Genomic DNA, 23,173 nt, shown 5'->3' with positions numbered 1-23,173 from the left:
CTGAGTCTCAGAGAGAAGAAATGACCTTCCTAAGAGCATACCACCATCAGTGGGAGAACTGGGCTGGTATTCAGGTCTCTTGATATTCAGCCTAAGGCCTGGAAGTAAGTGCCTTGGACCTTAAAAGTCGTAACTATGCCACTCTGACTGGTGTGGCCAGTGGATTGGGTGCCGTCCTGCATGACCAGTCAAGACACATGCCTGGATCGGAGGCCTGGACCCCAGCTGCAGCTTATGCGAGAGGCAACCAATCGGTGTTTCTCTCTCACATTGATGCTTCTCTCACTCTCTTTCTCCCTTCCTTTCTCTCTCTATAAACAAACAAAATCTTTTTAAAAAAGTCATAACTATGCCTAAAAATAAAGTGGTGATTTGAGACAAAATCATTTTTGTTTCAGAATTATTGCTGTGGCAGAGAGCGAGAGAGAGAGAGAGGGGTGTCAGGGCAGGGAGAGAGAATGAATATCTGCTCCCGAGGAGGAGTTTTGGCTTAAATAACCCTCCTTCCCAACCTCTTTCATTAATAATTGAGCATTTAAATGTCAAAGATGATTTGAGTATATAGAGAAGATAGTAAAATGAAAAAAAAAAGAACAGATTTAACACAGAACATCTTTTATTTGAATACTGAATACATTCTTTTAGTACAGAGTGTTTGAAAATGAGTTTTTTAAAAGAAAAATAACATTGGCAGCAATACAATGAAAATGGAAAAACATAATTTCTAATATAGTAGAAATGACATATAGATATATTGGCATTCTGTGAAGTCCAATTAGGGCATTCCATTATCTGATATGCTGTGGTTTCATTTACACTTACTTCAGAAGGTACTGGAAATTGTTAAAAAATACCACACACATAAAACTAAACATAGCAACTTAATGAATGTATCACAATTTATTAAATATCTTTAATGAAAACAGTACCTGACAACTATAAAACAGTTTTGTTAAAAACAAAACAAACCTTAGACTAGTGTTCATATTAGAAGTAACAGTTTCTTTTGTTTCTAATATTAAATACGATACTTAATATTCCATATCGAAATTTATCTTCTGAGTTCCAAGAGTATGTTCTGTCCATTAGTGTAGAATGACATGAATTTAGCTTTTGGTTCCCCGGATTCTCAGAGCATCAGTAAGACAAGTCTCAGAATCATCATGAGGCTGGATGCAAAGAAAAAGGCAAAGGGAGGACGCCTTTTACAAGGGTGAGACAGAAAGGGCCGCCTCCCCTCACCAGGGGGCGCCCACACGCTGGCTCCCAGGCTTCTCTCTCCCTGACTTCCACTGCTTGGAGCCAGTGCTGTGGGGGTGGGGGTTGGGGGTGGGGGTGGAATCTCATCATCCCTGTACTCATACTTTCCAGACACGAGTTAAAAATGTTCACTCAATGAATGAGAAAAATCAGAACTCGCTGTTCTTAAGATCTCGGATGAAGCTTTATGAGAGAAAGGTTTCAAAAGAAATACAAAACCTTTAAAAGCTTGTCAAGTAAAGCAAGTTGCAAAAACAATCATGGAACAATTCTGAGGGGTTATTATTATCACCTCAGCTACTTTTCATTCATTGGGGACTTGACTTTTTTTTTCTTTTTAATAAACATGTTTCATTTGTTTTCCTTATACCATCAGAACTGAAAATACTGACTGTCATTTTCCTAAAATAGGGAAATTAATCTAAAACACACAGTGTTGCTTTTCAGAAGATAGCAATTTAAAAGGCATTTGATATCTTTGGGGTCTTGTCTTCTTGATCCACAAACCCTACTTCTGATTCTTTCCACCACAATTATCATTTTTAGACAGGCCTAAAACTGGAAAGCAGTCTCTGTAATCACATTTTTCCTCCCCAAATCACAAGTATAAACATAGCCACACTAGAAAATTCTATAGAGCAGAAAGAGAAAATTACTCATTATGCCACCACCCAGAAACAAACTGGAACCATTTGAGGTATTTCCCTTCCTAACTTGGTTTTTTATATACACGCTTTTAAAAATTGAGATTACACTATATTTGGTTGTTTTTTATCCTTTAAAAAAAACTCTTTTCTTATGTTATTAAGGTTTTCCAGTGCCACTAAATAGTTTCTGAAACCATGACCTGTAATGCCTGCTCAATATTCCATTAGGTGGACAAAACATTTACTGAAACATTTCCTTACTGGTGAATTTTTTAGGTTTTTAATTTTTTAGTTTATCATGTTTTGCATTAGGAATAAAATTGCAATAAACATCAGTCATTGGATACATCTCATTATTTCCTCAGAATAAATTCCAAAAAGCTGAAAATGTTTATCAAAGGAAATGAACATGTTTACGGCTTTCAGTATATAAAGGCAGCTTTCAGGAAGAATTAAAGTGTAACCTATAAACCTTTTCTTGGTAACATGATTAATGTCATGGATAGAATGATAGAATTAAATTAAGAGAAACTTGAGGCTCCTTATTTATCTATTTTAAAAATAGTGTTTTTTTCCCTAAAAACTCAAAGTAACCATCAGACTGTCACTCTGTCCTACTCCCTAAGAGAGAATGAGTTTCAGATTTAAATGAATACATTCACTGCCTCAGTAGGGTAACTGTTGAGGAACAATGAGGTTTAACTTAGTTCTTTATTTTGAAAAAGGTAAAATGTACATGTGATCACACACTACAGCAACACTAGGTGGACACAATAAAAATGTCCATGTGGCCCTGGCTGGTGTGACTCAGTGGACTGAGCACAGGCCTGTGAACCAAAGGGTCGCCAGTTCGATTCCCAGTCAGGGCACATGCCTGGGTTGCAGGCCAGGTCCCCAACAGGGGGTGTGCAAGAGGCAACCACACATTGATGCTCCTCTCCCTCTCTCCTTCCCTTCCCCTCTAAAAATAAATAAATAAAATATTTTTTAAAAAGTCCATGTGCACATCAATACCAAAGACTGGCTGAGTACAGATATTTTAAGGTTTCCCAGTCATACTTATTGTAATAAAAAATACCTTGATATTTTAAATTAAAACTGACTTTTGCCAAAAATTCAGCACTTCAAAATGATGGCAGAAGAAAATATAAATCAAAATAGTTTTTCTTGTCCTGCATGGTATGGCTCAGCGGATTGAGTGCTGGCCTGAGAACTGAAGGGCCAATGGTTTGATTCTGGGTCAGGGCACATGCCTGGGTTGCAGGTTGGATCCCTGGTTGGGAATGTGTGAGAAGCGGCCAACTGATCTTTCTCTCTCACATCACTGTTTCTCTCCCTCTTCCTCTCCCTCTCTTCCCCTCTTACTTACCTTAAGCCTGCAACTAGCCCAGCTGGCATTATCTTCTTGGATCTCTTAAACCTCACACCCATTATGGTGGCCAGAAAGAAAGCTGTAACTGAAAAACAAACCAATGCATGAACTGGAGTTTCAAACACATTATCAGTGTTTGCTTGTGGGAAAAGGGGTGTCATTTCAGCTTTCTAATGTAACAACTATTATGCAAAAGTATTGAGTTGCTATTTTCTTCAAATGATGAAGTGCTCTATGAAAACACTTAAACAAGCTCATCACAAAGGTTTGAGTAAATGAGCATGTTAAAATCCATTCCTGAAATATCTTTTAAAAGGAAGTCTCTTCTAACTTAAATTTTTATTTACAGAATACTCCTGGAAGACTAGGACTGCTGTCTAATCCAACTTTCCTCAGGAACACCAGGCAGTACACCTAAACCCACAGGAGACACTCAATAAGTGTTCAGGTAACTGGATGTGAAGAAAATAATTAGCATCTTTTTAAAAACTGAGACCTAATTAATAATACTATTTTAGTATTTGGAAGAAGGTTGACAGTTTTTATTTTTTAGCATTCCACTTTGGGCAATTTGATGCCTGGAGACTAAATAACAACAGATAAGTAATAATATCAAATTTAGAAGCATTGTATCAGCCACCCCCCAGGTTCGGTTCTCCATAGCTGGGAAAAATACCTTACTTACACAAAGATACTTTAACATCTCGTCTGTCATTGGAGACACGGTAAGCTCCATAGCCAGCCAAAAGTCCAATGGAAAGACCAGCAATCAAAGATGGAACACCACCTTGGGGGGGAAAAAAGTATGGGCTCAGAAGAGAATCACAAAATGAAAGGAATTACTTAGAGTATAACACATGCACATTTAAATGTATTTGTACTTGGGCACTGCAACTATAATAAGAGTAGTCTTGGCAGTTTGTAAGAAATGACTGCTTCATGCTGAACCCCAGATGCAAGGCAGAGAAACCCTGAATGCATAGCAATGCAGTGTTAGGTATTGCTTCAGGGAATAAGAAAGTCTCCCTAATAGTAATGGTTCTGACATTGATGGCATGACCTTGGGCAATGAGTTGACTTCTTAGGTCCCTCTCTGTTTTCTTCCTATTCTCCTTGCCTCCATCTTTTTATTGTAGAGTTGTGATGATAAAAGTAGGATGCAGGGTATTTTTAGCTTGTAGGGTTGGAGACAGAAGTGCTATGTGAACCAAGCACTGGTTCTACCCTGAACAGTTAACAAACCTTCCAGCCTCAAGACGTCAGGACTCAGGAATGGCAGCTACACTGAGAAACGGGGAGAACCAGGGCATTGACGCAGTCAGCCAGCCCAACCCACCTACCCACGACACCAGGGCACCAGGACCAACTCCAAGCACCCTCTGTGCACTGGGCTACTTGTCAGTGATGCTGAACATGACACACACGCTCCTTGCTGCATGGGATTCACTCTGTTTACAATCTGCTGGATTGGAATCTCCAGGAGTACGGTCATGGTAGCTTTATTTTTAAAATATCTAGGAATTCACATTGCAACCAGGGTTAAGAACCAGTGCAGAAACACATACACACACACGCACACGTGCGCACATGCACACCAACGGCAGCAGTAGCAGCATCCTGAAGGAGAAGCCAAATGCCCTAGATTCTAGATCAAATTATTTTACTTATTGCCAGAAGGTCTTTGGCTAAGTAACTTGGCCTCTCTAAGTTTTATCAGTTGCAAAACTGAGTTAATAATATCATCCATGTCAAATATATAAAGGCTTAGAATGTTACAGTTAGAAATTACATTAAATTTCTCATTGCTCCCCCATACCCCCCAAATCTATTCTCTAAACACAGTAATATGATCTTTTAAAAACATACATCTAGACAGATCACCCGACCTAATTAAAAACCCTCAGTACTTCCCACTGCCCTTAGGAAAACCCCAAGTTTGCTCTATTATTAGAGCTCTGGCCTCCTTACATTCCCTGAATATGCCAAACTTTTTATTCCTTATGGCTTCTACACATGCTGTTCCTTGCCTGGACTGCTCTTCCCTGCAGTGTTCACTGGGTCAACTGCAGCTCACCTTCGGATGTTAAGTGTTGGCTCCTCAGAGATGCCTTCTCTGACCCACTATTCTGAACGAGGGGCCCCAGTACAGTCTGCTATTGTTCATCATCAGATATGTAACGTCAGTCTTCCCCTGACCTTCAGTGGCTAATTTACAAATGAGGAACTGAGGCCCAGTAGTTAAAACAACTCACAAGAGCATCACAGCTAGTAAGTGGTAGTGTCAAGAGCAGAATTTAGGAATGCATGATTCTGTGGCCTATGCTCTTCACGATGTGCTACAGGGGTGGGCTTCTTTGTGAACGTATGATACCCTGGGGGGCTTCCCGGGTCACTTAGAGGGGGGTTTTTGCAGGAAGCCAAGGAACTACATTGTACAGCTGGGCACAGCTAATGGGATTTCATATGTTCCTGAAGAGATTTGGGCGAGAATAGTAAAGCAATTCCCTCCCCCTCTCTCTTTCACCAGCAATACACACACACACAGGTATATACACACCCACATATGTATCTACACACACATACACACTTCCTTCTTTCCACCCCTCTTCAAGTCAGGAAGAAATATCTAGATGTTCTTTCCCGTCCAGTAGTAAGGGTTATTTAGACATGTCTTTGACAATGAAAAAAAATTTTTATAACAATCCTATCAGGATTTTACACTGAGTCCACTTTGATGTAGACTATGAAATATCAGCTTTTATGTAGTTGTTTACAGGTCTTAATTTGGTGTCATCATTTCCCCCCGTCAAATATATCTCCACGATGCTACACATATTGGGAGAAAAAATAAGAACAGAAGTCTAAGGTGAATTACAGGCTCTCAGGAATCACAGCAGAGAACCTATCCTAACCTGCCAGCCCCTCACACCCTGGGCAAAAGTGTTCTTGGCCTTGGACTTCTCAGCAATCTCTAAGGAAGGAAGGAACTCTGGTAACTGTGTAGACCTCGCTTTTCCCTAGAACTCAGTCCACCAATGCCACAAAGATAACACTCTTTAAAATATACTTCATCTTTAAAATTTCATAAAAATATGAGCAATATGAGACATCGTGACTACAAATGCTTCTACCTTAAACAAAGTGAAATATAAAATCTGACCTTTCATTTTTCTTCATGAAAGGTAACTGGAGAGATAACTTCAGATATGATATTTAAGCATTCAACAAATTTTTCTTTGCAGCACATAATATCAACATAATTCAGTTTTTTGACACTATGACTATGTAAACAAAAAGGTTTCCTCATTTGATAAGTGAGTGGCCCTGAGGAAGTTAAATCAATTAATTATGTAATTGATAATGACAGGTGAGATTAGAACTCTATAGTGGAGGGAGACCCAGAACCCCCAGGCTGGAATGCTCTTTATACCCAGCCCCGCGTAACCCTCTTCCTTCCATGAATCCCTTCCACTTCTGGTCCTCAGCTACCTCCAGGACATCTTTAGCTTCATGTCCTACTTACAGACCCTCAGCTGATCCTGGCACAATCATCAACCCCCACCATGTCATCCTGATAAAAACTTGTTTGGGCTTACCTCTCCGTTTATATCCCCAAATACTTCCGAACGTCACAAGGGCCGCGTAACCAAAACCAACAAGATCCATTGGCAAGGCTGCAAGTGTAAAGCAAGGGGGAAGGGATAAATTTTACAAAATAAAATGAGTTTGGGGGAGCAAATGCATGTAAAAATGACATACATTACCCAGGATAAAAATGAATTCCTCTACTAAAAAAGGGAAGCTAGATCTTTACCTGTGTACCACTCAACCGCTATGCTACCATGCTCACCATGCTCAAGCACGCTCAGGGGACACCCATTTTGATTCTCCTTTCCTTGTCTTCCAGACCTGCTATCTGGTCAGCTGCTTAGTTCCCTTCCACCTCCCCAAGTAAGATTTCTGCTCACTGGAGACAACACCACAATCTTCACTTTTCACTTTGTGCCTGGAATGTCCCCCTCTCTCCCAACTACAAACCCCACCCACCCTCCACACCTCACCCCACTTTTGACTACCTCCCAGCCTCCTTAACCACTCTAGCCTGCACCATCCAACTGGTCTGGAGCAAACCACTCTGCTTCCTCTAAATTCCTTGACTGCAAAACCCCATCTTATAATTCTTTCATATTTGTGTGCATATTTGTCCCTCCATCCTCCTCACAATGAAGAACAGGACAGGGATGATCTGGACATTTGCTGACTGAACCACAGATTCACTTTAACATCCGCTTTGTCACTGGCTTTGTTATGAAATGGCTCTTCCCTAGTGGCAGAGGCATGGATGCTCACTCAGTGGTAAATCACTAGAGAATATGACGAAGCCCACGCACCAAGTTCATTGAACGACAATGATACTCTATTGTGCACCACTGCAGCAACTGAAACATACACCCAGGGGTGAGAGGTTCCACTGAAGTCCAGCCCCAGGTCTCTGAGCTGCAGAACAAAGCATACTGGCTACAGGCTGGAGACAGGACCCTGGCCACTAGCTGGCTGTTGGTCCTTGCATCCCACCCCATCCTTACCACCAGCTCCTGTAAGAGACCCTGTGGTACTTTTGTAACTTAGCTTTTTAACAGCTGTATTTCCTCCACAGGGAAAATAATTATCTTTGTACATACAAGGAATGATGTATGAGATTTCATTGCATTTTTGGTTTTCTCACTGCTAGTCATTTGGGTTAACCCGATCTTTTATTTCCTGTAACAGCTGGTAATGAATTGACCCAGAAGAATGGAAAAAGGATCCTGAGCTTATTTCAGAGTAAACTAGAACTTATAATGTGAGCAAGGGCCTTGGGGTAGGGGTCTCAGGCACAGGAAGAGATGACTGTACTGAAAACAAGACTACACTGAAAAATCTTCAACATCTGTAGGAAGAAGAATTAAAATAAGGGAGCTCATCTATGCCCAAGAAGTGGTACAGTGGGACTAAATGTGTAGGAAGGACCTGCATTCAAAAACCATTGTTAACTAAATGATAGAAAACAAATAATAATGAGGATAATTTATGAGCAATTACCATGTGCTAGGCACCATTCTAAGGCCTTACATGTATCACCTCATTTAATTATGACCAAAATGCCTATGAAGTAAGTACTACTATTACTATCCCCATTTTCCAGATGAGACTGAGGCACAGAGAAGGCAAGTAACACCTCTGGGGTCACACAGCAGAATCATGATTTCAGACTTAAGAGACGTTTCATTCCAAACCACTAGCAATAGACCTCTCATAACTGAGTTTGCTGGCTGAAAAAAAGTGAATATGTAAGTGAAACTGATGTTCTTCAGAGTTTTAAATTCTGAATTAATCACTTTTAATCAGCTCTATAGCTTAAAGTTGTGAGCATACTGCCCAGGCTTCCATTTGGAGCCTTGTCATCTTCAGCCCTATGAGCATCTCCTGTTCAATCCTACTTACTGTCTTTCTGAAAGAGTTAATCATATTCCACAATGTACATTTGGCTTCGCATCTGATGACACCACTTATTAGCTGTGTAACATTAGGCATGTTCTTTAATGTCTGTGTAATTCAGTACCTCCATCTGTAAAACAGGAATAATATAAATATCTACCTCATAGAGTTGTGATAATTAAATGAATTAAAACTGAAAAACACAACAGTGCTTGGCACATACCAAGCACTCAACAAATATAAGCTGCTCTAATAATGACTGTTCTTCTTATTCACCCTTACATCCACTTTTAAGCTTGATGTGTATAAGGCCACTGAGAAAACAGCCGGGGAAGGATGAATTCAGGCATTCAATGAATCAAACCATAATATTACAACTTACATTTAGCCACTTTATTGAGCATCTTCTTTGTGCAAGGCAGTGGGAAGCAATGAAAAGCCCCTGGACAGGACCCTGGTCTTCCAGGACTCACAGTACAGCTCAGCAGAGGAGGCAGATACGTGAATGAGCCCTGAGCAGCACGGGCACCTAATGAGACCTGGGGGTCTAAGGAAGGATTCCTAGAGGAAGCAGGGTTCAGCTGGGACCTCAGGGAGAATATGAGTAAGCTAAGTGAGAAGATAGCAAAAAGGGGCATGTTGTAGGCAGAAGGGAGAACGTATACAAAGGCCTAGTGGCATGAAAAAGCATACATTTTCAAAAGGGAAATAATTGCAAGGAGGCTGTGAAAAAAAACGGGGCTGCTGAGAAAGACAGGGCCTGAGCAGCCATGTGAAGGAGTCTGGTTTCTGTCCCAAGGGCAGCGAGGAATGAACAAAGGGAGTCTTTCCATCAAATTCAATTCCCGCAAGCATTTTGTGGCTGCAGACGTGGGAGATGTGTTGAAGTGCAGGAAAATAAGCTGAGAGGCTGTTGCAGTAAGGAAAACACCTGTATAGTTCTGACACTTATGAGAGAGATCACTCATCATCAGACAGTGATTTCGGGACCTTATTTTCTTCTTAAGCCAACCACCTGGTGTGAAAGGCTGCTTCTTCTCCAAGCCTCCCATTTCTTCCTGACATAGAGTTAGTTATAAGAGCTTATCTCTCCTTTCAGCCAGTCAAGCTCCTTGAAGGTAAAGCTTGGGTTAAATTCATCTTTGTCTTTCTCACAGGATCAAGCTCATTGCCATGGAGAGGCAGGTGCTTAGTAAATACTTGCTGAATGAATGAGTGATGAGTGAACCTAATAACTCCCATCTGAAGACTTGTTATACTGACCTAAGTCAAGAAACAGCCACTGCCTTAATCTCTCCTTAAGTGAACTGAGCGTTGTTCTTAGGAGGTAAAATAAATATATTCCCAATCCTTGCAAGAAGTTTCTGGACACATACAGAAAATTCAGACAAAAAGCAATCACCTCTCTTGCTCCTTTGCTATGGCAGGAACATTTGAGCAACCCAGAAGCACACATGAAAAGTCACAGGATGAGTTACGACGAAAGGGATGCGGGTGGGGACGATGTGGGACACACCACAGACTTCCATCACCAACCAGATACTCAGCACTTAGAAAGGCCAGAAGGCATCTTGGATGCAATGCAGCAAAAAGACTTACTACACCGTACACGAAACCAGGTGGCAGGGCCCTGCCTTGTCCCTAGCCCTCCAAAACTTGGGGAACCCACTAACATTTTCCGTAAGCTACTATATAAAAAGCATCTTTATACGTTGAGTATCAATAATTACCTACCCACCTTTGCACTCCTTGGGGCTCGAAAGACACATTTTTGAGTGAAGTCTGGGTGGTGTAGGAAGATAAAGCCCTGACAAGCATTTTTTTTTCCAATGATCCACAGGCCCCACTATCCCACCCCTTAATAGCTCCAAAAAGACAGTAGGGGGCGGGGGGTGGGGGTGGGACAGGTGGAAGATTCAGGACCGTGAGAAGGAAGAAATGTGGGGAAGTCCAAGGAGGATGAGAGAAGCGATCCCTAGGAGAGCAGACCTCATCTCCTGAAAACACCTACCAAAGTTCTCTGTATGATGGGTTCTCTGCTTATTTCTGCACCTTTGCTGGAAAATTCAGGGCAGGGAGTGCTCAACTGCAAGATGTACAACTCACCTGCAGCCCTGAGCCCTCCTCGCAGGAGCCAGCTGCGGGCAAAGTTCTACCTGAAGTCCGGAAGTGGTGCGGCTTGCTAGCGCCCCACCTTCCAGGCACACTGCCGCTGCGGTGGGTTCCGGGCGGCGCCGTCCCTGCAGTGCGCATGCGCAGCGTCCTCCGCCGCTCCGTCAAGAAGAGCTGCCCCGCCTAGACCCGCCCCGCTATGAGGAGGCAGACAGGCGGGTAGGCCCAGTTGATAGTTGGCGGTGCGGCTTCCAGGGAAGCGGATGGATCTGGCCTCTTGTTCCGTCTGCCCGGCTTTTGGCTCTGGCCCTGAGCTAGGGGCTGGGGGCTGGGGGCTGGGGGCTGCTGCCTCCTGCCGGACAGATCGGAACTAAGAAGCATTCACAGGGTGTGGGTCTGGGTGTAGCAGGAATCCCACAAAGATTTTTAATCCTGAAGTTTATTCATCATTCCAGGGTCATTTGTGTCTGCAACAGCTCAGGTCTTTTACAGTCTCCAGCATATTATTTCTGTTTTCAGTAGAGGGAGCTCCATCCTCCGTGGGCTGCTAAGGTAGAGCCCATGTTCAACAGGTTTCAAAGCTCAAGCCCCGTTCATGGACACACTCTGTATGGGGTCATGTAGATGTGGAGGGAAGGTCAGGCCTAGCCGAGTTTAGTATCGGAAGGGAAAGGTATGTATTGAGTGCCAGAATTGGAAGGCACTTAAAATCTGTCTAATCCCTGGATAATCCATTCCCAGAAAGAACCTTGACTTTGGAAACAACTCATCTCACTCCACTGTTGCCTTCTAGACCACTTTCTTACATAATAGCCCTTCGTGTAGGAGTCAACAAGCAGCTCTAGGGATCCTGTGGAACTGGGAATAATAGAATTTCTTTTTTTTTTAAAGAGCTAGTAATATACATTAAGTCCTGTGAAATTTGTTGAATCCATTCCATGTGCTTCAAAGTGCGTCTGAGCAGTAATGTGACTAAGTTATGAGAAATTTAAGTTGGTCCTAGGAAGTTAAGATTCCTGAAAATTCACAGGAGAGTTGATGGCAGGCTCTGGAATGTATATTGGAAGAAGTATCCTGAAATCCGGCTCTGAGTTCTCCCAGAGCTCCTTTCCATCCCTTCTGTTCTCATCTTCTCTCCCTGCCTCTCCCTCCCCTGCCCCTTTCCTCTGCAGACTCCCAGGACACTTACCCTATTCAGAATAAAATTAAAACCCTCTTGGAATGCACCATTATCTTTAACTGATGTGTACCCTGGTAAATAACTTCCCTCTGAACCTCAGTGCCTGGATTTAAGATGCTGCTCAGACTAGATGCTCTCTGAGACCCCTTCCACCCCTGTCACAAAGGCATTTGAAGGTAAAAACTGCTTCATGATATTGCTACTGAGTGCATTTTCACCTAACATAGAACAACTCTTTGCATATTATGTAAATAGTATGGAAATTCCATACTATTGGAAACAGGAAGGTCCCTAGGCAAAGGGCCCATTGTCCTGTCAATTCATATGCCACCAGCTACCACGTACTCCAGATAATGGTAAGGTTAGAGCACGAGGCAGGGGTACAGCAAAGTCTACTGACCTGGACCTGTCTGTAGAGCTTTCTATTCCTGATTCACATCAGACACTCTAACTCCCAATGTGCCATCAACCCCTTTGGCAGTCTGGAGAAAGGCACAGGACAAAATACATAGGATTGCCAAGGAAGCCAATTTTATTGAAATATAGTTGTCAAATTATTAAGCATTAAATCTGTGACATAATAGATGTGCTTCTTTGTTACATTACAAGATCTGGGAGTGGGTTTAATAATTACCATAATTGCCAAGTAGTGGGATACATAGAAATAGTTTGAGGTATCTGTAACATGTGACTATCTGTATTCCTAGTGATGACAGAGTCACAGGTACTAATATTGCTGTGGTTTACTGCCTATTTTCCTAACGAAAAGAAATGCTAAGTTTTTAATTAGAAGTTAATGAAAATAGGAATTTCTTTTTCCTATCCAAATTCTTAGATCTCCTGACTTCCATTCCTAGGCTCCTCTGGATTTGGAGCATTCCCAAACTATAGCAATGCAGGTTTTCATAAGTTGTACATATGTGGAACTGGAGAAAGGGAGAGCAAGGCTGAGAGGCTGACTGACTGACAGACAGACCTGCTGCTCAGACAGGACCTCACAGGATGTTTACACCCGAGAGAGTGCCCTGTGGTCTTAAGCCTGGTCCTCAGTTTTAAATGTTCAGACACTCAGTTTGTACCGGATCTTCCAGGGGCACCCTGGCTTTGGGAGATTGATTCATAAAAACCAAAGTCACAGGAAACTTACTGATTTTTAAACAAACATAAAAGCCGGCTTCAGGTCCTGGATTCTTCTCTTCTTTCAGATACATCCCATATGGCTACTTATTATTTAGGTCTATGCTCATCAGTAAAAGAAATTTTGAATAAGCATCCCAATATATGTATACTGTTTATATTTGTAAAGATCTTATTTATTTATTTCTAGAGAGAGGGGAAGGGAGGGAGAAAGAAAGGGAGAGAAACACCAATGTGCAGTCGTCTCCCACATGCCCCCACTGGGGACCTGGCCCACAACCCAGGCATGCGCCCTGACCGGGAATCAAACCACCGAACCCCTGCTCCACAGTCCAGCGCTCAATCCACTGAGCCACACCAGTCAGGGCCATAATATTTATTTCTAAATCAGACACATACTGCAGTGTTAATATGCTATGGATATTTTAAATACAAGTATATAAATCAAAATAAGATGCTTAAGACTTTAAAAGGGGAATATAAAAATAATAGGACTAAATAGATACTTCCTGTATTGAATAAAAAATGGCATATTTCTGTCCCACATAGAAGAATATTTTTATTCTTTCTGTCCCCTTTTCCAATAATACTTTTCTGAACTGTCTGCAGACTTTAGGACATCCTTCTTTTCCTTTACGTAGTGGTAAAACTGAACAGAGTCAAACGTAAAATTCACTGCAATCTGCAGCTCTGCTCTTCTCATGCCCACATCACACTGATTCCTAGCGTCAGTCTAATCTGATGACACAGTATCTTCTCAACAAAAATGTTCAAGCGTGGACTACTTAGGAATTTACTTACCTACAACAGCAGGTTTTTAGATTTGTAGAAATTCATTTCCATTTTTCCAAAAATGTTCACCCACTTTGAACCCACAGGCTTGTTTGGAAAGCCCAGCTGTTTGTCAGTCAGGCCCTTTGCATCCATAAACTCATCATGCAGATTACCCACGTCTAAAATAGCTGTCAGTTTCAAATGCTTTGAAGCACACCAGATGTCATCATAATTTAAACATCTCCTTCTTAGGGAAAATGGCCCTAAGCACAGAGATAATAATTTGAACAGTGCTTGAAGTTAGGTTTCAAATAAGTTACAGTTCTAGTAAAGAAATTAAAAAAGTCTTTAACTTGGCTGCCCTTAACTGTTGACACTTTTTTTGAGTTCAGAAGCAGTCTTACTTCCAAAAAATGAGTCATTTTCCCACCGTATCAGTTCTTGACTCAACCTATAGATAATACGAAACAGCTCAGGTGCAGTCAGTCCAACTTTTCTAAGCTCTTTCTCACCTCTAAAGACCATCAGACAGTTTGGGAGAAACAGCATATACACCTCTTTTTCACTGTAGCCCTTTTCTCCATTCTCATCCTCAACATATTTCCACATCAAAGAGGGACATTCCTCTCGTTCCACACTTGGAAAATATGGTGTTATGGCAGGCCAACATTTTAGTACCGTCTCCATGGCTGGGAGCAATGACACTCATCCCACAGGCACGTGTGTAAAGAGGCTCTCTCCTTCCACTTCTGTTAAGCCAAAGAACTCAATGAGTGCTTCTGTACATTTTGAGGAGACTAAAAAGTGACCCAAAGCTTTCATTATGAAAGTCTCAATGTCATGGTTAAGCAAGTCACAACTCTTTTTAGCAGTGCTGTATACAAGAAGTGCAGGACATTGGGCAGGTAAGATTTTTTCATTATCTTTGTTAAAGAGTTTATAGACAGAATGGAATTTGTCATAATTTTCATTTGCACTGTCTGACGAATAAGCAGATAGATGAATAAGTCTACTTTGTATTTGGAGAAAATATCAACAATCTTTTGCTTTATTATTTCAGTAGTTTCATTAAAATTCCTCATAGATATCAAGAAGACGATTTGAAACTCCATTTCTCAAGTCAAAGTGCCTAAGAGCTAGAGGGAACATTTTTTTGCTGCCATGATCCAGCGCATTGCTTGAAGCTGATGTGCTACAGAACACATGACTGTTGGTAGTACATGACAAAATCAGCTCTCTACTGTGAGGGGCCAACACAGCTGTTATCAAGATTTCTCCTTTTGTTTGCCCACAGGGTGTTTCAGTTTCAGCCTCTGAATCAGGAAATGTTCCTTGACTTGGTTTCACAGCACAGTCAAGGGAACGACATGACGACGCATGTTCGTCTGTGTGGAATGCCCCAGCTAATTCAGCAGCTGCTATTTTTGACTGAAAACTGGCATCTTTATGAAAACACCTTTGATTGGTTTAGAGGCACGTGCCTGTCTCATCCTGGCCTTGTGAGATATAGTCTCCACACGTGCTTCTACGTCCCTTTTTCCACTGTTCCCAGTTCCAAAGTTTTTCTGCATGTTGTTCAGTGTGCTCTGTTTGGGTTATTTGCCTCTCTAATCCAGTTGTAGGTATCCTTCCTCTTGTCATTAACATAACAGTCGTTTAGCCTTCTTTTCCACTGAGGGGTCATGCTTGCTTTGATATTATAATTGTTCTCATCTTCATTACCTGACCATTTAGAAAACATGGTCACGACACTCACAATGTTCAAAAATTAAACTAGCGCTATCCTGATACAAAGCATGACAGTTAATACACAGGCAAAGTCAAAGATGACCTGTTAATTTTCATAATTACAGCACACCTAAGTCACATCACTCTGAGTGGGGCAACAATGAACAAGTAAACCACAACTGTGGCCGCCAACATCAGTGGTGGGTGACAGCAACAACAGAAGGTGCACAATCTATGTCACATCCATTTGACACTAAAGACAGCATTGCTTTCAGCCCCTTTGTTAGACCCCTGTATGGGACCCCTGAACTTTTCTTCCAACCTTCCACTCATTGCCAAAAACTAGGACCTTTTTCACATTCCAGGGGAGGGTTTACTTGGATATTTTCAATGCTAAAATCGGGATGACTGGTTACTCTACTGGGTTCCCCACTAACCCCAGGGCTAGGTCTCCAGAGGCAGGAGGACAGGCACATGGAACTGGAGATGCCTTACCTTGCTACCACTGATGGTACAGAACTCCTTCAGGATATTTCTTGTTGGGAACCACTTTGTGTGGTATTGGAGACTGTAGCCTCACACAAGCTAGGCCTTGAGAGAGGCCTGTAAGACTTGACCAGAAAGCCAGGAATACAGGAGGCACTCATGACCCAATGCTAGTACTGAGGGTTCCCCTGAGAAATCAGGCCTGAAGAGTGCATTGTACCCTTTGAAGCTTGCTTTGCTTTTTATAGCCCAGTTGGTATAAACCAGATGTTTAAATTCAAAGCATAAGGGAATGAAATCCTAATCTCATGAACCATGCCTGAACAACCCTCAGCATGTCTAACAGACAGTGACCTGAGGCAGATCTCTGTGTTCCTTCAAATGTTATCTATAAATGATATCTGTCTTCTGTAACTATAGCCCTTTGACATTGATGGATGAGCTATGCATGCTATACAACCCAGCACATACCAATCTCAGTAAAAGCCATTTCAGAGAAGGGCTCAGGGCATTCTCCACTAGAGGGATTTGCCAGCCCCTTTTCTCCCAGACAGACTGTGTCTAGGCAAACTCATTTCATCCGAGACCAGGAGAACTCTGAGAAACAGGAGTCCCCTCAATTTCTCATGGGTTTCTGCCCTTTAAAGGTGACAAAAACAGAACTTTGCCTTTTTATTAGACTCTGGATCCAATGAAAACTCAATGGCCTCAAACTGGAAACACAGGCAAAGCTCAGGGCTGGTACCTCCCCTTGACTCAGGACCTAAGGGGAACTCACCAGAGAGAAAGAGCATTCAAAAGTCAGAAAGCAGGAGGAAGAAGCCCAGCTAAGAACAGTAGCTAGGCAAGGACAGATGGGAAAAGCAGCCCTAGGCAGCTGGTGGAGAGCATAAACCACTCCCTGCAGAGATACTCACTGCCCCAAACTTGTCAAAGTACTCTCTTATCACCTCATCAGTGGCCTTGGGGTTCAGACCCCTCATAAAGATTTTCTTCAGACTCCTTCATGGCTATGGCCTTTTTGAGGTTCATGCTACAGCCACTCAGTCTGTGTTCCTTCTGGCCTAGAACCTGTCCCAAGAGAAGAATAAGTTTACCAGCCAACAGATTTGCTCAGGACCAAGGGGTCTGGAGACTTCCAGTGCTAAAACCAGAAGTGAGGGATTTCCTGGGAAGCAGCACTATCATTGCTACAATCAGAACAAAGGGATTTCCCAGTTCAAGTGATTTACTCTAAAACTGGGACTGTGGAGTTTCCCAGGAATTGTACTTTTAGCACTAAAATGGGGACGATTCCTTCTGAGAAAGGGGTCAGGCAGGCTCTGGTGCTAATTCTCACTGGTACTTCTTAGCAGCAGTATCCAGGGCTAGTCCCTTCTCTTTGAGCCAGAGGACTCCCCCCCCCCCCCCCCCCGCCCCCAGGTACACAAAATAGTTCGTCCCCTTCAAAGTCACCACACTCTTTCTGAACCTGACTTCCCAATTTTCTCTAAACCTGAAATTGGGCTGGTTTACCTACACACACATAAATCATTCTCTACTCCCTGTTCTGGCAGTCCCAATCTAAGACTTGTTTCCTCCAGAAGGAAGCACATCTTAATCCTCCAGCGGAGATTAAGAATTTAGGCTGGAGCTGGGCTGTTGGGGTTGGAATCCTCACTGTCCCCCCTCACCTCCCTGCCAACTGTGTGATCTCCTCTAGTTACTGAATCTTCTCTGAGTCTTAGTGCCTTCCTCTGTGAAATGAGACCTAGATAATACCTATCTCATTGCATTCTTGGATGTTTTTCTGATCCTCACATGTGAAGTCTGTTTAGCGCAGTGCCCAAAACAGACACAAGAAACAGGCAATAAATGTCTACTGTCCTCTACCCGCAGCACTCCAACCCATACACTTCTTACTCCTCACTTAAATTTTTGCAAGTCCCTAAACTCTGCTTCTACGCAGTACACTTGGCCACATGCAGCCCAGGCAAACTGATGGTGAGCATGCTGTTATTTTAGAAAATCAATCCTCTTCACAAGGGCCCTTGACGGAGTACATGGCTTACCATTTCCACACTGGCTGCCTTTTTAAGGAGGATAAACCCCAACCCTATTGATCTTCCAATGTTGGTATCCATTTTTAGAGTATGGTCAACGACCTCTCCAAATTTGCTAAAATAGTCCTTTGGGTCCTTTTTGTTTGTTTCCCAGCTCAGGCCACCAATTTTCTGAAAAGGTAGGATGAGACACAAAAGGTAGGATGAGACAAGAAATCTCAGAAAGAAGTGGTGACTTGAGAATGTCTTAGAAGAAATCCACGAGTTAAAGAAGAGCTAGATCTCCCAAATCTTTCAATGGAAAAATTACAAATAAAGTTACCATCCCCAGCTAAGGCCTACACCCACCCACTCTAGTCTGCAAAGACTGCCTTAGAAAGACATGAACAAATCTACATTAACTCCTTACTGAAATCTCATCTCCATATGCGCCCTAACAAAACTTAAGCCCACAGCACCCCCAGGCTGGGAAAGGGCAAGGCCAGGAAACCAGGTGCTGGGCACTCCTCACAATAAGAAGCTCTTTTGATTCTGTTTTTTTAACCCAAAGACCAAAAATCAACCCTCTTGCCAAAATGTTATGGTCTATCTCTGCCTTACCCTGAACCCAGATGTCACTCTGAAGGCACTTGGTCTTCCTGAGGTGGAGACTGCGGTCGGTCGTACAGCGAATCCATCCCCAGCTAGGGGGGAGGAAGGAAGGAGGGTGAGAAGAGGCTGGACACCCCAACTCCGACTTGGCTTGTACCCAGTCCAAGAGCACACCTTCCTCTCCGCCACTGTCACTCTCTGCCAGGACGACACAGAGGTCCACCCAGCAACTCCCACCAACACCACAGCACCCGCCCTGCGCCCTCCTGGTTCTTGCCGCAGGTCACCTGCCTCAGCCTCCTTGGCCTCCTGGCTCCAGGTTGAGGACTCCCTTGTGCAGGCAGATCATCTGCCTTCAGTGGCTGCCTCACGTCATCTCTTGGCGGTGTCTGTGGTCTCTATATGCAGCTTTCCCTCTCCTGCTTCTGACCTACTGGGCAGACCTGGCTGCGCTGCTCACCACGGAGGATGCGGTGGACATGGGGGACGCCGCAGAGCCGGGTTCATTACTAAACCGTCTCACCACTCACTATCTTGGTTTAGTGGAGCAGTGAGCCCAATTTATGGGGCCCACATTGGGGGCGGATCCCTCCAGGCGAAGTTCATGTTCATTGGCTGAGCCTACCTCACACTCAGCCCTGCGCCGGCGTCCCATTGGCCTGAACGCCGAGAGCTCTAAATCCGAGGGAAATTGCCCTTGGAGAATGCAGCCGGGCCAGGGCGCTGCAGAGGATGCCCGAGGTGCCACCGTGAGACCGCAGGTTCCAGCCGGCGGGAAGGCCAGGTTGCCCCTCTTGGGCCCCTGATTCAGTAGCCTCTCGATCCCACGTGCCCATCTCAGGTCTTCATGGAAGTGAAAGAGAGCCAAAAATAAGGTAAAGCCAGTTCAAATCTCTAAAGTCAAACAGCCAAAAGCAAATTCAAGGAGAGCATATATAAACGAGAATAGTATAGGTAAGCAAAAGTGGGTTTTTGCAAAGGCAAAGCAAACAACCGAAATTCAAGGAGGTGAATTTAAGAAAAGATAAAACGTGAATCTAATCTCAAATTTAGGCTATACCGATTTCTGTTTAGACCTAGAGAAGTAAACATTAAGTCAATAAATCAAGCTTTTCTTATTTGATTGCCTTTCATCTGAAAAGACAGCAGGGGGCAGTAGATACTCTGGTTTCGTACAGGTAGGCGAGGAGTTTTAGCCCTGTCAAAATTTTCAAACATCAAATAGTTTTGCAATTAGGGGGATGGTTAAAAAACTTAACAGTCAATGCGAAAACAGGGCGATTATCTACATAGACTGTTTACATGAAAAAAGGTAACATTTTGTGTAGTCCAACCTGTTGACCAAGGAGTTTCCTGAAATATTGCCTGTGTTGGGGGTAGGGTGGCAATTACAGGACATAAAGGGAATTTTGAGATGGGCTCTGAAAGAGGCAGAGCAGTAAAGAGTGACTAAAGGACAGCAGCTGACACCCTGTCCTCGACCTTCCCTCTGGGCCCGTTTTGAACTTTTGTCAAGGGTGTGGGACTTTCCATGCTAAAATTGGGACTGAGGGATTTCCTAGGACTGGGGACTTTCCTATAAACAATAACAATTAACATTTAATGAGTACCTATTATATGCCACCCACCTTCTAAGCATTTTACACGTATCAACTTCTTTCATCTTCACAACCTCTTAGGTAGATACTATGGCATGCCCATTTTACAGAGAAAGAAACTGAAGCAATTTGCCAAAGGCCACGCAAACAGCTGAGAAGTGTCAGATCCAGGTTTAAGGAAAGCGTGTGCCAGGCTCTGAGGTCGTTCTGCCTGGGTTCAAATCATGGCTCTATTGTGTATCCAATATTATTAATACAGCAAAGCACATGACATTATGGCTGACACATGGGAAATAACCAATACTGTTTGCAATTATTATTGAAAGAGTGGTCCTTGTTTTCTGAGAGCTTAAAATCTATTTCAAGAGGTTGCTTTGATTCATAAAGCATTAGAGGTACCTACTGAATGGATCATTGGACAGATAACAAATTCAGGTAAGTGTTCAGAGGAAGGACCACCTGTGAGGTGGATCTGTGTCACAGGTTGCTCAGTGTGGGCTCTGCTTAAAATGCTACATGGGCAACTGGCGTTAGCCTCTGATCCTGAGTGGCTTGAGCTATAATTACTTGTGTCTTACTATCATATGGGTCTGTGTGTATGTGTTTAACTAAATTTATAGTAAATTTTCATTAGTCACTAAAATTCTCTTAAGGAATGGTGTGGTATCTACTTTTTTGGCTGGAGGGTGCATTTATTTTTTGGAGGAAGTACTTACTAATTTCATGAACAGATATCTGTAAGACGTCAAGCTCTAGAACATAACCCAGAAATAGCCATGGTGCTGAGTCAAAGACTTAGCTGGAATGAGGAGGTTGGGAAGGGATGTTATTTTAATGGAACATGAAGTCTGAGAGGGAGACAGCAGGCAAGGAACCACACTGAAGGCAGCAGGAGTGGCCTGAGAAAAGGCCATTGGTGGGAAAACGACTCATGCCTTGTGAGAACCAAATGAGGGTGTTTGGTCGGGATTACAGAACTGTGAGTTAGAGGCAGAGTGAACTGGCTCAGCAACAAGCTGTGTTCACAAAGAGCCAGGGCCAAGAGTGGTTTCTTGCCTCTGTGTTTTCTGTGTAAATCATCGGGACTGTGCAGCCTCCAGATGTTGCTGCATGGAAACTTGACATCATAGGGTGAGAGGTAATCTTTGTGCTCGGCTTGTTTTTCACGCTTGTCCTTAACTGAGTTTAATGCTGTGTGTCTGTGTCTACTTACAACTAGAAGAGCCTCTGTCTTGAGTGAAGTGACTCATCACTCTTCTATTTTGCTTAACAGTAAAAGAAGCACATTGTTTTCTATCCTAAAATGGGTTTATATACCTTCACTAGCATACATATCTAATTTCTCTAACCCAAATAGATTTCTTGGAAATAAAAAACAAAAACAAATATTAAAGGTAGCTCGATCTTTCCTATTGTATAAGTCACCACGGAGCCATTACTGTACTTGTGATACTCCGAGTGCAAAATCAAACAGAAAAATGATTTGGTGAGGAAGAGGACTTGATGTCCAGGGTCAATCCATGTGACTTCTTCAGATCACTTTGAGAAAATAACCCTTAATGCAATAAAAATGGCATATTTGAGGAAAAACAGGTTATCTTGTCTGATAAGGCTGCCTTTACTCATTACATTAATGTTGTTCTGATAGTGCATTTTAGACGATTGTTTTTAATTTAAAAGAGAACGTCCCAAGAGAACACATAGGCTGAAAAATAGGTCATGATAATACTTGAAAACATACATTTGAGGCACATTTTTAAAAGCCCCTAAACAGTGCAGTGAGATTCTCTGTAAAGGTGAAATTGGGTCCAGGTTTAGTGAGAGGAATGCTTCAGTCCCTTTCTCTCTCCTTTCTTCTTATAGTTTGATTTAAGAGGCTAATTGTTATAGCAAGTTTAAGTGGTATCTCCAACAAATTTCTTGGAAAGAAGGCAGTGAACATGAAAGGAGCTGAAATTCAAGTCAGGTGTGGGTGGAGTGTTAATTTCAAAACAGGACAGCACACCTGTACCTGTGCAGGCTCTGGAAAACCTAGCAGCATTTGTACCACTCACCTTCTCAGGCTAGTTTTAGTAAAGATTTTTGGGATGAAGATGGAGAGGAAGAAATTGCATCATCTATGAAATGACTCAATTTTTTTTGATAAATTATTCCAATTAACAAAATGGTTGGCTTTTAGGCTTTAGTTCAGTTAGTGAAGCTTCAAGGCTAGGAGCCTGCCAGGTCAATAACACATGGCCAAGGTCTCTCCCTTGTAATTAATGACTGGGGCCATGGCCAAAATGTAATAGGATGCTTTTTGTCATTCCCTTTTGCAAAGATGTCTTTATAGACACAGAGCTTCAGGAATTTTTTTCCTTCCTCTTTTTAAGTATTTCCTTGGAGGCTTCTGAAATGCCTAATTCAGTGGTTCCCAAACTTGCTGCCCATTGGAACCACTTGGGCATCTTTAAAAACTCCTGATGCCTGGTTGGCTCCTATCTACAGACATTGTAATTTACTTCATGTGGTCTGCAACCTAGTGCAGGGAGTGTTCTTAGAATTAATCTTTTTATACTGAAATCATTATAGATTAGTATGATGTTGTAAGAAATAATGCAGAGGGGGAAAAAAAGAAATAACACAGAGAGATGCCTTATGTCTTTCACTCAACTTCCCCTTATGGTAACGTTTTCCAAAACTAATACAACATCACAACCAGGATACTGACACTGGTCAATATGCAGAACAGTCAAGATCCAGAACATTTCATCACTACAAGGATCCCT

General features: G+C 42.6%; 1 protein-coding gene across 4 annotated transcripts; it reads right to left on the bottom strand.

Moving 5' to 3' along the window:
* Window positions 1-598: 598 nt before the first annotated feature.
* TMEM14A (transmembrane protein 14A) lies at window positions 599-11,003 on the bottom strand. 4 transcript variants are annotated; one of them, XM_028509987.2, is made up of 5 exons: window positions 10,864-11,002; window positions 6,876-6,953; window positions 3,965-4,066; window positions 3,277-3,364; window positions 599-1,169 (listed from the first exon to the last, which is right to left on the bottom strand). In XM_028509987.2, the coding sequence occupies exons 2-5, from the start codon at window positions 6,943-6,945 to the stop codon at window positions 1,130-1,132; spliced, it is 300 nt and encodes a 99-aa protein (XP_028365788.1). In that variant the 5' UTR covers window positions 6,946-6,953; window positions 10,864-11,002; the 3' UTR covers window positions 599-1,129. The 4 variants fall into 4 exon arrangements, with proteins under 4 accessions (XP_028365788.1, XP_035880123.1, XP_035880124.1 ...); XM_036024230.1 differs by having other exon boundaries at window positions 10,769-10,995; XM_036024231.1 differs by lacking the exon at window positions 10,864-11,002 and adding an exon at window positions 8,764-8,866.
* Between the last annotated feature and the right edge of the window lie 12,170 nt (window positions 11,004-23,173).

Source organism: Phyllostomus discolor, chromosome 4 (genome assembly GCF_004126475.2).
Source record: "Phyllostomus discolor isolate MPI-MPIP mPhyDis1 chromosome 4, mPhyDis1.pri.v3, whole genome shotgun sequence".
NCBI classification, from domain to species: domain Eukaryota; kingdom Metazoa; phylum Chordata; class Mammalia; order Chiroptera; family Phyllostomidae; genus Phyllostomus; species Phyllostomus discolor.
This window is presented reverse-complemented; position numbering and strand designations above follow the sequence as displayed.

Excerpts from the sequence above, each read along its gene's own strand:
- TMEM14A (XM_028509987.2), bottom strand. The coding sequence starts at position 6,945 with ATGGATCTTGTTGGTTTTGGTTACGCGGCCCTTGTGACGTTCGGAAGT. Across the intron at positions 3,365-3,964 it reads AGATGTTAAAGTATCTTTGT|TTACAGCTTTCTTTCTGGCC; the intron begins GTAAGTAAGGTA and ends TTTGTTTTTCAG. Across the intron at positions 1,170-3,276 it reads GGGCTAGTTGCAGGCTTAAG|CCTCATGATGATTCTGAGAC; the intron begins GTAAGTAAGAGG and ends CTTTGCATCCAG.